Source organism: Mangifera indica, chromosome 13 (genome assembly GCF_011075055.1).
Source record: "Mangifera indica cultivar Alphonso chromosome 13, CATAS_Mindica_2.1, whole genome shotgun sequence".
NCBI lineage: Eukaryota > Viridiplantae > Streptophyta > Magnoliopsida > Sapindales > Anacardiaceae > Mangifera > Mangifera indica.
In genome coordinates, this window is record NC_058149.1 from 10796226 (window position 1) to 10811692 (window position 15467).

A 15467-nucleotide genomic window follows, 5' to 3' on the forward strand; every position below is an offset into this window, starting at 1 on the left:
GATGGTCAACCACTTGCAACTAACCAAATTGGATTTAAGAGGTTTTACAACAAAATTTTTTTGTCTTCCGAAAAAATATATTCAAATCTTAATCCTTATTTAGAATATAATTTAAATAATTTGAAAGGATAAAGATATTGATCAATAACAAAACACAATTACAACTGATTTTCATAAATTAGACAATCAAGATATTTAAACACGTCTAATACTAAAAAAAAAAAAAAGATGTAAACAAATGATGTATAATTTATTACGGGAATTATGAATTTAATGCAAAAATTTTATGATAAAGACACTATTGGTACAACAAAACAATAAATAAGCTCTTTTACTTTGATAATCGACTTTAGTAGGCAAGATTGGAAATTTGAAAGTTACCAAAGAATTTGGCATTTTAGGGAATTCTAGGTGCACCAATTTGAACTGTATTATACATTAGAATAATAATTTTTCACTCGAGTGTAGGCCTAAGTCAACTATCTTCAACTTTTTTTTTGTAATTTGAGGGTAGACTTGCTCACAAAGCTGAGGTCCACCCCTAATCTTGATCACAAGAGGAATTGAATAAGACTTAAAGACATTGAAATATTTTCAAAATAATGTTAGAAACTCCTTGCAGTTGAAGAATTATGACAATCACTATAATATTCTATTTTTTATATATAATTTAGGTATACAGATGATATATTATTATATAATTAGATGATTTCGAATTAAAGATAAAATAATACATAATCATATAATGATATATTATTTGTGTATCCAAATTATATATAGAAAATATTTATATATAGTTTTGCTAAATATTCTAGCCGGTTACATTCTATTGTCACTGACAGTATAGATTTCTTCCACCTTGCCCTCCGAAGAAAAATACAGGTCCATCTGCTGGATAGTCTCTTAAGTCATTGTATACATTGTAGCAGTAATATTCATCACCCCAAGTGCCTACCCATTCAGGGTACTTCGATTGAAGAGAGTAATCTATAATTCTTATATTCTTCATGAAGCATGCATTACCCATTAGAGTATTTGCCATTTCTCCACTTCCCATAGCAGTTCTTGTGTGCGGAGTTTTCTTCACAGCCTGGCTATACACTTGTCCTCCCCACTTCACTAAAATCGCACTATGCTTTAGGTAACCAAACAGACTTGCTGGCCAATACCCAACAATTACATTGTTTATCTGTAACCACCAGTTACCTGATTTCGGATCCTGAAATGAACAAACATCAAGTTTATATTTAATAATATATGCAAATTGTGACAGTTTATAAATGGACTTACGTGATTAACAAAAATAAATTAAATACATTTTAAAGTTTTAATTAGAATAGACAATAGTAATATAAACCTTAAAGTTTATTTGATTTAAAGTTTGATGGACAACTATTATATTATATATTGACTATATCTCATTTCCAAAACCAATACAGTAGGTTAAGAGCATAAGAGTAATCACAGATAATCTCAATAGCTTTACGAGTTCATATATTCATATCACATAATGTTCTACATATTCTTATATTTATAACTTGTGCGTATATCCTATGATTTTTTTCGGTTTATGTAAATTAAATCTTACAACATCAAGTTTCTATTTACTAACATATATACAAATTAATCAAACTGATAACTAATAAACATTACCAGGTTTAAGCCAACTGTGATTTGATACTGCGGACCGAGAGTACTGGATATGGGATCAATGGCCGAGCCAAGGGCTACTTGGGAGCTTGTTTGCACAAATCCAGTGCAAGTGAGGTCGAAGCAACCTGTTTTGCCGTAACCATCAGCCTAACGACAGATGAAAACAAGTACATCAGCAAGAAAAGTTACATATGTTTCTGAAATTTTTTTAATTCAGCAATGACACTTACAGTCCAGTATGCGAAAAATCGTGTACGCCTGTCACCGTATAGCTTGGGATTTACCTGAATCAGCGTGATAAATGAGGGAAATTGTATAGATCAGATTTCTTAAGTGGGAATTGAATAACTTACTAACCATCCATCCTGACTCGACGCTTTCGACACGGTCACCAGGGCCACCATTAAGCCAGATTTGGGCAGTAGTATAGTCGTCTCCTAAATCAACAACGGGATTCCAAACGTTTATATCTGCTTGAGCTCCTATATAGTTGTATCCAACTGTAAGCAGAACTGCATACTGGTTTAGGAAACGCACTCAAGTAAATTAGGAGAAGTGAATGAACAAAATATTATCGTATATTTTTGTCAAAGCTATCTGAATTAAAGAAATGGGAAAGCAAAAACTGCCCAAAAGGATGCTCACCGAATGGTTAGGCATTTCTAGATCATTATTGCTGAGTTTGGTGTTGTTTAAATTTATGAATTTGCTTTTATTAGATGCTTCTTTTCGTTTAGCTGTATAGGGTTTTCTTCCAAAATGCTCAAGAGAAGCTGCTCTCAAAAGATCTTCCTTTCGGATTCTGCGAATGGCAACAGTTCCCTTTGGACAAGTTCCATTCTTTTGCCAAGTCTGAATTACCACTGGCCGGTTAGAATTATTTACTTTATCCACCTTCTCAGTTGGTAGATCAATACTCGGTCTCAACTGCATCATACATGAACTAAGATAAGAAAAGATTATGTTCCAATTTTTCTTTTCAGCGAATGATATGAAAAGATTTCATTATTATGTATTATTATAATTTTTTCAGTTAAAAGTATTAAACTTTCTTTATTAGTACATGTTTATTTGTGTTATCTTTTTTTATCTATGCATTTCATAAATAAGTTTGAACAAGAAAAGAGTAACATGAAAAGAACCTGGAGAGTGTGATTCTTCAATACTGGATGATCGAGAGAAAGTTGTTTATAAATGTCAACACAGTCAATTATATCCCCGTCTTCACTCTAAAGAAAATTCATCGCGTTAGAGAAATCAAGTTTTTCATGAAAGTTTGTTTATATGGCAGGATATGGCATACCATAATACTCTTCACTGCAGGTTTATTGAGAGCCTTCAACTTCCTATCAATTTCAGATAGAGTTTCTCCATCTTTAGCTTTTCCATGTACTCCATCACTGAAAACAAAAACAAGAGTTGCCAACAAAATCATAGAAATAATTTTCTCCATTTTTCATTACACAGACTAGAACTTGAGCCTAAGGCACAAAGAGAGAGAAGCCTGTATTTGTAGCCAACAAAATTTATGAATTTATGAAGTTCAACTCTTGAAGGTCAAGCTGTCAGGCAATCATTTATAATATATGGCCTATTTTAAGCAAGTCCAGCACTTTTTCCTAAAGATATATTACATAGGGAAATGTCTTATTCAATGCTTATTCATTGAATGTATTTTGTAAGTTCTAAAGATTTGGATATAACTAGAAATTATTTCATGATTGATTAACATCTTACCATCTAAAAAATACCTTTTTTTTAATTACCTATACTTTTTTCTAAATATGGTTAGGATATATTAGAGAGAGACTAACCATATTATAAGTATGGGTAAAATATATTATTGAGTTATGCGTTTATTTGGATATGTCATTAGGAATCTCCTTTGGATGATTAAACTACAAAAAAAAAAAAAAAAACAGAAGGTAGTATTAGTGAGAAAAGTAGTAACGGGGAGATAATATTTAGTCGTTATAAGTATTTTTTTAATAATTTTAGCGATCAATTATTTATAGTCTCTTTAAAATTAAATAAATTTATAACTTTAATAAACAAAAAATTATTGTTAAAAGTCTATTTTTCATCATTAAAAAATTTTAAAAACCAGAAAATTTTTTGCCGTCAACTATTGTTATAACTTTTCTCGTTAGAAGTATTAATAATGGAAATAGAAGAAATTAGAAATAAAAATTTCCCTCATTAAAGCCTCTTTTATTGTATCTTGTAGAAATTGCATAGAATTGTGAACATAGACAGAGAACGAGGGAAAGAAGATGAGACATCTCGTATCATTTTTGTGTAGTTCTTATACCACATTCAAACTATTGAAAACACTGTAAACATAGATACTCTGATTATTAAGTCAAATCATATAAAACTTCAATGTCACAGTTATTTATCTAACCTTTCTTGATTAATCCTCTCATATATTTTTATACATCTATAATAAGCTTATTAAGTTTTTTCATATTATAATTATTGTTATCATAATTTATCTTATACAAAATTCAAAATTATATATATTAATTAGAGGTAAGAAATCACATCAACAACCTCGATTAAATAAGTTATACTATACATGCACATTATAATTTTGAAGCAAAAATTAATTTTTTTTGGACCCAAAAAAAATATAAACATTATATCATAAACAAATACAAGAAAATACAAAAATCTCAGAATTTTCAGAATTTTCCAATAAATTCTATTTAATTGGATTTTATTTGTTGTATAACAATATAAACAGTTCCAATTATTTTACTTTTGTCAAAATTCGAGAAAAGCAAGCTCCAATTATTTTACTTTACACAATCGACAAAGGGTAAGAGGTTTTAAACAGTTCTAATGGATAGGTGAACAATTATTAAGCCCTCGCATAAAAATATAATTACTGAGAAAGATGGAGAGAGAGAGAGAGAATGACTGTAAGCAAGTCATGTTATACAAAGAGGGGATTACCACAACCTAAAGATGACGGTAAGTCATATCGGATCAAGCCAACTCTAATACGATCTATCATATTTAAAGATTATATCAAACGAAGATTTATCAATTGGTAGGTTTAATAGGCTAAGTTGATCTATTAAGAATGATAAATCTTTTGGATTGTGTTTTTATGAATCTTTAATACGTTATTTTGTGTATATTTATGAATCGATCTATCAAATTATAATATTTTAATATTTTTTATTGTTGGATTATTTTTAAATTTTAATAATTTTTATAACCACGTCAGGTTAACTGACGAATCTTACCGCAAAATATGGATTCGACTCTACAATAGGGGATTGTAACCCCCACAAAATTGTGCCCAAAAAAACAGGGAGTTGAGGCCATGTCGGTAGCCAGCCTCATCTTCTTAACATATCTATTGCAACCCCTTGCTCACTCTTTGGCTTATTTCTTTTTCATGTCACAATTTTATATTAAACAAAATGTAATTTACAAATGCATAATTATGAGACAACACATGAATTTATTCTGTAAAGCAGCTCAAACCAACGGATCAAACTCAAACAGAGCGGGTCGGAGCAGGATCCTTTTCAATGAAGCGAACCATCTCTTCCAGGTACTTACTACGTAACTCCAAGTTGCCAAAAATTTCTCTCATAGCCCACGCATTTGCCCTTAGTGCATGTCCCTCTTTCTCCTTTATAACTCGCCTAATGGACTCAGCTACCGAGTCACTGGTAAATGCTCCATCTCTCTCATCCCTCTCTATTTCTAACCCGACCCGCATATGCATCAATCTAGCTACCAAACCCGTATCCGAACCCCCTGTAAGCATGATCAATGGCAGCCCAAATCCAAGCGACTCAATAACTGAACTCCAGCCGCTGTGAGTCAAGAAGCCACCAACCGATGCATGAGCCAAGATTTTTATTTGAGGTGCCCAATCCGTCCAGATCAAGCCCCGACCCGAAATTCGATCTTCAAACCCGACCGGAACTAGATCGGATCCCGTCTTTCCTTCAACAAGTGGCCGTTTGTTGATTACCCAAATAAAAGGCAACCCAGATTTTTCTAGCCCGTAAGCCAACTCGTGCATAAGTTCTTGACTCAGAGTCAACAGAGTACCGAGTGCAACATAAACTACTGACTTGTCCTTCTTACTGTCAAGCCAATCTTTTAACACTTGCCACTTGCCATCAGCCACAGTATAATCTTGCAGTGATGGTGGCAATAAGCTGACCGGAAGAACAGGTTTTTCTAGAAGTTTACCGAATATAGAAAAAGCTTCGGGTTCAAACTCTGGGCAGCTCCTCACAATCACGGCTCGGCAATCTTTAAGCACCATTCCATAACGGTATAAATCAGGCACCGAATCTTTGCATTCCTGGTGACCCCTCATGATTTCGTAAAGCTTAAACTTTATATTAGAATTATAGTTTATCCACTGGGGAACCATCGTCAAGTCCTCAGCTTTCTGAAACCGACCATTGATTAAATCCGCGGCTGAGCCAAAGAAAGAACAAGTGGTAGCGTTGACAATGCTGAAGTAAACTGAGTAGACACCGAGTTGAGCGGCGGCACTGGGTAACCAGTAGGAGACAAAGTCTTGGATGATCCAAGTGACTTGAGAATTATCTTTTAGGAAGTTTATTAAAGGAAGTTGAAGCATGTCGTAGGCTTTTTTGAGGTACTGGTCTTTCTGAATGGGCAACTCGGCGGGGGACTCAACTCCTTCTGGTAGACCTTGAACGGGAGGCAAAGGAAGTTGAAAAAATCTTAGATGGGAAGATAAGTTACTGTCACTTTGAGGGAGACGGTGAATGATTTTTGGAGTAGAGATGAAGTAGACATGATGACCCTTTTCTGCAAAGAATTTAGCCACTTGAAAAAATGGCATAACGTGACCGTAAGCTAGCCATGGAAACATTGCAATGTGAAGCTTTTCTTTGTCGCCCATGGCGGCTGATGCTGATGAATACTAGTTTCGTAGGTATATATGAAGAGTGAGTGAGACTAGATGAGTTGATTCCAGGAAAATGTAAAATTAAAGATGAGGAATCCATCAGTTTGGACAGTTGTGCAGTGTCGTCATATTGGAAAGGAACCAAATCAACGTCACACGTGTGTCATTTTTCTCATGTAAGTATCCTTCATGGCATATGGGGTGGATTAGGTTACAAGATTATAAAAAAAATTATAATATATAATGACATATATGTCTCCATTTGATATAATAAATTGTACGAATAATAAAATTATAAATTATAATTCTATTTTTAAATTATTTAAAGAGGAGGCATATAGTATGATTAGTTTTTTTTTTTTTTTAATTTTGAATTAAACAAATGACTATTTCCCACTAAGGGGCTTGCTGAAACTGACAATTTCTATTGTTTAAGGATGAAAATTTTAATTCCCTACGTTTTGATCCATTTTTCATCATCATCGATGGATAAAAATATTTTTTTCTATTTTAATGAAGATGTTTCTCTTCATCCTAACGAAGATAACATATAAAGTGTGATTTATAACAAAATAAAATAGAAATAGATAAAATAAAATAATGAAGTAGCCATTGAGCTAACACCCAACAGCTACTTCATTTGAAACCATTGTTTGTTTTATTTTTTTCATTCTAATATTATTCATTGATCATATTGGGTTAACTAATTGATCTCATTTTCATCTAGGAAGATGATTGTCTTTCTATATAAAGACAAGATTTCATCTGAGAAGAAAATTATCTTTTCAAAGGAAGATGACTTGTCTTCATCATTTGAGAAGATGATTCATCTTCTTAGGTGACATCGTAGGACGTCAAAGGGATTGAGGTTTTGTTGAAGCCAACTATTGGAGGAAGAGGAACTGTCAAGAGAAAGAGGTGGCTGGCGATAGTGTTGGAGAGAATGGCCGGATATTGAAACTAAATCCTAAGAGAAAAATATGATTTTTTAAAATTTGGTGTAGAGGAAAAAATATTAGTTTTGTTAAATTTAAGGAGGAAAAATAAGATAAAATTTTAGTTTATTTTTAATATTACATATAAAATAATGATTTTATATTTAAAATTGATAGACTTAATAACTCATAGGTGGATAAATAAGATTTTTAAAATTAAGAGAAAAAATTTGAAAACACAACATATTTTGGGTGAGAATAAGATCTTTGGCCTAAAAAAAACTATTATTCTCGTTGTTCTGAACGCAATGTGCAAAGGAGTCCAAATCACAGCAGCCCAAATTCCCAAAAATCGCTAGTTCCCTCCTCACATTCAATCTTCCAATCTTGCTTGCTAAAGTCTATTTATAAAGTGAGAAATGTTCTACTTCCATTGTTTTATTGTTTTGTCTCACAAACATTGTTTTTATCATGAACTTTGTTAAGTGGAATCATAAATGAATGCGAAAATTATACATCTTTTTTCAGTATCTTTATTTATTTTTTTACCTTTTTTTTTTTTTTTATTGAGTGCTATACATGTATATATATCCGTATAATCCACTTGATGAGAGTTGGTTGCAGTTGTGTCTTATTGTTTATCATTTTCTTTAACCCTTCTTATTACTTCAAATTATATTCAAAATAAGAATTAAAATTTTCGATATATTTTTTCATGTAAGAAAATACATATGAAATTTTGTTACAAGTGATTGATTATCTCGTAGAAAGTATATTAATTTTTTAAAAGTTTAGACTAATATTCTGTCAACTTTACAAGATATTTTTCTTTTATATTTAAGAATGATGAATCATATACATCCACTATAGTATTGATACACTTCTCAATATAGCTAATAACTATCATATTAATAACCTTAATAAAAATGTTATATTAGACTAATATTAAATTACGTCAACCAGTACATGAGACGTTTCAATAGTCTCAAATCTAAGAATCATATATACCATTGTCAATTAGAGGATTTATTTTACAGATACTTAGATTACTATCTATTTGAAATTCTCTATTTGGTCAGTTTAATGAACATATAGTTAACATGTATCTATTGACTTTGTACATGCACCTATTGTCAACAATGTCAACAAATGAGATTTGTTGTTATTCTTTAATAAGATCGTTTAATATAATGATAATTTTAGGGAAATTTTAAAAAATAGCCAAAATGCCCTCCCATTAAGCCAAAATGCCCAAAATCATTATTTTCAAGCCAAAATGCCCAAAATCACTGTTCCAAAAAAAAAAAAGCCTATAACTTTTTTTAAATACCAAAATTGCCATTTCCCTCATATTTATATAACTCTTCCACTCACTATAGGGGTTTTAAGGGAATTTTAGATAAATATGGAGGGTTTTTAGATATTTTACACTATAAAAGATTTTGATATTTATTTATTTATTTAAAACTTTTTTTAAAATGACAAAATTACCCCTCCCTTCATTTATATAACTCTCCTCACTCACTATAGGGGTAAATGTAATTTAGGATAAATATAGGGAAATACCTATGAATTTCGCTAACGGAAAAATCATTTGAAAAATTGAAAAAAACGAATCGATATATCCTATAAACGAAAAAATCAAAATATTAAGTTTAAATAACGTCGTTACATCGTAAGTTGTGTCAAAAAGCATCAAAATTCGAAAACTCGAATTTGAAATTTGAAAAATAGATATACAAAAACCTAAAACAAAAAAAACGGATATAAAATTCGAAAACTACACGGTCAGAAAACGTAGATAAGAAAATCTTCAATTTAACCCCTCATGAAAATTCTTTAATAAAAAAAGTCCACTGTTATATGCCAAATTTCCTAAAACCCCCTGTGCTGTAACGAAACTCATCCGGCTCCCCAAGGTTTTAAAAAACCAACTTCAGCCCCAACTAAACAAGGAAAATTCGCTGCCGTGGGAAAACTCGTGCTGCCGTGGGAAACGCCGTTCCCACGGTAGACTGCCGATTCATTTGGCAGCGATTTTCGACCCAATTTTGGTCGTTTTGACCTCCAATTTTCACATAAATTAAAGGTAAACATTGTATAACATCAAAGCCCTCAATCAATTCAACCAAAACAACCAAAAATCGAAAGATTTTAAGCAATATTCAAACGTAAACCCTAACATTTCAAAACCAAAATTCTCAATCAAATCTCAATTATTTCAGCAATAACTTGATCCAAACAATATTACGGGAGATATACTAACCTTCTTTGCCATTTGCGGTTGCCGGGAAGCTTCAAAATCGACGGAAATGAGATCGCCGTGGAATTGCCGTGGGAGGTGGAATGCCTTTGGAATTTTCGTGGAAATGAACGCAACTTGCCGTGGGAGGAAATGAAATTTTGTTGTGCTTATAAGGGGGGGCATTTTCGTAATTGCGCTTTTCCCACACCAACTTGGGAAATATCATAAAAACCCGACGTGGGATAAATAGTTCGCCGAAAACCCAATGTTTTAAAAAAGCCATTTCACACCCCCAAAAACCCATTGTCCATTTAGCTGCCGTGGGAGAAATCTCTTGCCGTGGGAAACTTCGTTCGGCCGATCCATTCGGCAGCATTTTCGGCCAATTTTTGGTCTTTTCGACCTCCGATTTTCACATAAATCAAATCTACACATTTTATAACATAAAACCCCTCAATCAATTCAACGAAAACAATCAAAAATCGAAACATTTTAAGCATTATTCAACCCGTAAACCCTAAAATTTCAAACCTAAAATTCTCAGTTAAATCTCAATAATATCAGCAATAACTTGATCCAAAGAAGATTACGGGAGATATACTAACCTTATTTGCCATTTTCGGTTGTCGGAACGAAAGAAAATTGGCGGAAATGACGCTCGCCGTGGGATTGCCGTGGGAGATGGGAAACTTTGGAATATTCTTGCCGTTGTACAGTGAAAATTAGTTAACTTTATATATGGGGGTATTTTCGTCATTTCACAAAACATGGGCATTTTTGCTTAAACCTAAATTTTTTGGGCAATTTCGCTTTGACCCCTTTAATTTTGTCTATTTTTAATAATTTCCCATAATTTTATCATATTATCTATTTCTTTGGTCGAGATAATATTAAAGTTATAAATATTTCTACAACAGCTGCCATATGTGCACATAAAATCTTATGATTAAACTATACAATTATCCTATCGTCACGGTTCTACTGACTTAAGGACACATTTATCCCATACATATTTTACACATGTAAGAAATAGACATAGAATGCCGTTTATTAATTGAAACCATGAAACAATTCTCTAATACCATTAGAATTTTAATTAATTTATTTCATAATTTGATAATATCTTGTTAACATGGAGGATATTTTACAAAATACACCAAACAAATTTTTTAACATAAGACATTATTATAACATCAAAGTAAAATAATATATTATTATTTTTTATTATTTCTAATAAAATATAATAATTATTCATATTAATCAATTCTGTCTTATCCGTATTCTTTCAATTCTAGTAATAAGAGATTACAACCAAATGGACCATATACTCTAGCCATATTTAGAAAAAAAATAATTATTTCTCAGCTCGAGAGAGCATTTAAATGGAAAGGAAGATAAAAAGAAAATATTACTAGCTGCAATCTGAAAATAATCTCTTTTTTCTAAAGAAAAAGTACGCTGGACTTGCTTCACCCAGGCTATAAGTATAATTTTTTGACATCTTTTGACAGAATTCAAAGAGTCTAATGGGGTGAACTTCCATAATTGACTTGGATGGAGGACCTGTGCTGGGTTATATAATTGTACGTTACTTTCTCCAGACCAAATAAGGCTTTGAGTTTAGTTTCTGTTTGTATAATAAAAAATGGAGAAAATTATTTCTATGATTTTTTTGGCAACAGTTGTATTTGTTTTCAACGATGGAGTACAGGGAAAAGCTAACGACAGAGAAACTCTATCTGAAATTGATAGGAAGTTGAAGGCTCTCAATAAACCTGCAGTGAAGAGTATTATGGTATGTCATATCCTGCCATCTAAATAAGCTTTCATAAAAAATTTATAAAAAGAAAAACCTTTATTTCTCTAACGCAATGAATTTTTTTTCCAGAGTGAAGATGGAGATATAATCGACTGTGTTGACATTTATAAACAACCTTCTCTTGATCATCCAGCATTGAGAAACCACACTGTTCAGGTTCTTCCCTCGCCACTCTCTTATTGTTGGACATTGTCTGTGAAAAGCATTGAACATATAAATCTCTCTTATAATCCCAAGTATAAGATAAGATATTTAAATCTTATATTAAAAAGTATGAACTTCTAATCTATATCATTTAATACCAGACCATCTATCACATCTCTCGGTCGTAATTGTACGACGGCGATAGTGCTAGCCCATACGCAGTCCATTTCACTCTGGAACGTACTCATCTTATAGTTCATTTATTATGCAGTTGAGACCGAGTTTTGATCTAACTGAGAAGGTGGATAAAACATACAAATCTGATCGACCAGTGGTAACTCAAACCTGGCAAAAGAGTGGAACTTGTCCAAAGGGAACTGTTCCCATTCGCAGAATCCGAAAGGAAGATCTTCTGAGAGCAGCTTCTCTTGAGCATTTTGGAAGAAAACCTTATACAACAAAACCAAAAGAAGCAACTCATAAAAGCAAATTTATAAATATAAACGACACCACACCCATTACTATTAATCTATCTACATTTAACCGTTCGGTGAGCATCCTTTTAACCTAGAAAAAAGTATACCCTAATTTTGTGTTTTTGCTTCTCCTAATTTACTTGAGTGCATTTCCTAAACCAGAATGCAGTTCTTTTTACAACTGGAAACAACTATTTCGGAGCACAAGGAGATATAAATGTTTGGAATCCCCATGTTGATCGTGAAGAAGATTACACTACTGCCCAAACCTGGGTTAGAGGTGGCCCTGACCATGCCGAAAGCGTCGAGGCAGGATGGACGGTTAGTAAATTATTCAATTAATAATATTTTATGTATCTATTTTGAATATACAAATTAATAAATTCCTGGATTATCACACTGTTTTAGGTAAATCCCAAACTATATGGTGATATTCGTACACGATTGTTCGTATACTGGACTGTAAGTATGATTGATGGAATGAAAAAAAAGAGTCAGAAACCTATGTAACTTATCTTGCTTATGTTCTTGTTTTCATCTGTCGTTAGGCTGACGGTTACGGCCAAACAGGTTGCTTCGACCTCACTTGCGCTGGATTTATTAACACAAACACAGACTTTACCATCGGTGGGAGCTTCGGTCCCATATCCACTTTTCTTGGTCCGCAATGGCAAATCAATGTCCTCTTGCAACGGGTAATATTTCCCATTTAATATTATATATATAAATTTATTTATATAAATAGAGACGAAAATATTAATTAAATGATTTTAAAAAGAAAAAAATAAACAATCACATTATTTAATTATAAATTATTATCTTAGTTTATACATAGATTTATTCATGTTTATTAGAAATCACGTTGATTAATTTGTATGGAGAAATTAAAATTTCCCATCTAAGGTTTTGTCTCGAAACATTTTTCTATCTTTAACCGATATAAATAAAATTTTTCTATCAAAATGTAATATGTTTGTTCATTTCAGGATCCGCAAACAGGAAATTGGTGGTTTGTATATCAAACTTACGTAGTTGGGTATTGGCCAGCAAGTCTGTTCAGTTCCCTAAAGGATAGTGCAAATTTAGTGGAATGGGGAGGAGAAGTGTACAGCGAGGCTTTGAGGATAACTCCCCATACAAGAACTGCTATGGGAAGTGGAGAAATGGCATATCCTCTATATGGTTGTGCATGCTACATCAGGAATGTAAGAATTATAGATATTTATCTTCAGTTGAAGTACCCTGAATGGGTAGGCACCTGGACTGATGAAGATCACTGCTACAATGTATACAATGACTTAATAGACTACGATGTACCCTCGTTTTTCTTTGGAGGAACACCTGGAAGATATCCAAACTGTCAGTGACAATAGACAATAATCGGTTCGAATATTCTAGTGATTCAGCCCTTAAGAAGCTGTAGTTAAAAAATAAAATAGATTCCATGCCACATTCGAATAGTCCTCTCCATTACTGCCTCGTTGTAAAATACTTTGACTAAAAGGAGTTACCATCCCTTTTTCTCATTATTTTGAAAATTTTATAAAGTCTTCTATCCACGTTTAAATTTAAAAAAATTTAAAGAGAGTTGAATGAGATCTACCGTTGATTGAAAAAATCAGTACTCTCATTTCTGGTAAAAATTAAGAAGTATTTATTATAAAAATTAAAACAAAAACAAAATAACATAAGATAACAAAGTAGTCATTGGGCTTATACTTAATGGCTACTTCATTTAAAACAGTTGAATGATATTTTATTTATTTATTTTATTATAATATTTTTTTATAAGTTATATTGGATTAACCCATAGATCTTATCTAAAGGTCTCGACAAAGCTCATACACTTTATCCAAAAGCTTTGACAAAGCCAATATAACCAATAGGTTTTGACATGACCCATAATTTTGTAGATTATGTTAAAATGAGTTATGTTTTATCAAAAAGGGTTGGGTAGCCCACACTTGACATTTTAGGGGGCTTTTCATTTGGGGTATTCTTTAGTGATTTATATTTTATTATTATTATTATTATTATTTTATTTGTTATATAATAAGATATTTTAATACTAGATATAAAAAATAATTTGATTATTACATTTATTTTATGTATTAAAATATTATCAATGTAAAATTGGTTTTGTTATTACTTTATTATTACTTACTAAATTTTGAGTGTAAAAATACCCTCAATTTTCAATTAAAATAATAAATAATAAAAAAATATTATATATATATATACACAAAAATAATAGTATAACAATTAAAAAATAATTAATTAATTAATTTCATAATTATGATTACTGACAAAAATCCTAATATATTATTAAGGCAGGGAATGTTTTAAAAAATACACAAAACAAATTTCTTAACATAATATATTATGACATTTAAGTAAAATAATAAATTAATATTTTTTAATGCTTTCAATTAAATGTAATAATTATTTATATATATCAATTCTACAAAAGATAGTTACAATATAGAGAAATGTTATATTTATTCACTTTTAAATATATAAATGATGTGTCATCTTGTGATTGATTGTTATCTTTATTCTTAATTTAAAATTACCTAATCACTTGATGATATATATCAAACATGTATCTATTGTGTACTTAAGGTAGATATACATAATTTTACTGTACAATTTATACTAAGGTAATATATATTTTTTTAAGTATTCTTTCATTTTCAGTAATAAAAGTTATCAAGATCAATCACATCACATATTCCAATTCCAACCATATTTAGAAAAAAAAAACTATACATATACAAATTTGATGCATAATTTGAGTATATAGATGATGTGTCGTTATATAATTTAATGATTTTGAATTAAAGATAAATCATATCATTGACACATCATATATATATCTAAATTATACCAAAAATATATACACACAGTATTACTTTTAGAAAAAAAAAAAAGGTAAATTTAAGTAAATGTGTATACACTTTTGGTACACAATTTATATATATATATATATATATATATATATATATATATATATATGATGTATCATTATATTATTGAGTGTTACTTTATTTTTTATTCAAAAATATCTAATTATATTATGATATATAATTTATATACTCAAATTATATATTTAAAATGTGTTTATATAATTTTATTAAAAAAGAAAATAATAGCAGGTGCAATCTGAAATGAATTCTTGTTTAAGAAAATGTAGGCTGGGTTGCTTGACGCAGGCTATAAAATAGTTATTTGACATCTTTTGACAGAACCTAAAAAAGTCTTAACAGAGTGACCTTCCAAA

General features: G+C 31.0%; 3 protein-coding genes across 3 annotated transcripts; 1 reads left to right on the forward strand and 2 right to left on the reverse strand.

Moving 5' to 3' along the window:
- Window positions 1-756: 756 nt before the first annotated feature.
- LOC123195256 lies at window positions 757-3143 on the reverse strand. The gene is made up of 7 exons (XM_044608912.1): window positions 2957-3143; window positions 2796-2882; window positions 2299-2580; window positions 2011-2172; window positions 1884-1937; window positions 1654-1800; window positions 757-1219 (listed from the first exon to the last, which is right to left on the reverse strand). Exons 1-7 carry the CDS (start codon window positions 3104-3106, stop codon window positions 833-835), a joined length of 1269 nt encoding a protein of 422 aa, XP_044464847.1. The 5' UTR covers window positions 3107-3143; the 3' UTR covers window positions 757-832.
- Window positions 3144-5072: 1929 nt separating this feature from the next.
- LOC123193874 (UDP-glycosyltransferase 91C1-like) lies at window positions 5073-6562 on the reverse strand. The gene has a single exon (XM_044606948.1). It carries the CDS (start codon window positions 6560-6562, stop codon window positions 5165-5167), a length of 1398 nt encoding a protein of 465 aa, XP_044462883.1. The 3' UTR covers window positions 5073-5164.
- A 4831-nt stretch (window positions 6563-11393) lies between these two features.
- Window positions 11394-13554, forward strand: LOC123194180. Its single transcript, XM_044607339.1, has 7 exons — window positions 11394-11543; window positions 11637-11762; window positions 12013-12261; window positions 12350-12508; window positions 12596-12649; window positions 12736-12882; window positions 13174-13554. The coding sequence occupies exons 1-7, from the start codon at window positions 11394-11396 to the stop codon at window positions 13552-13554; spliced, it is 1266 nt and encodes a 421-aa protein (XP_044463274.1).
- Window positions 13555-15467: the final 1913 nt, after the last annotated feature.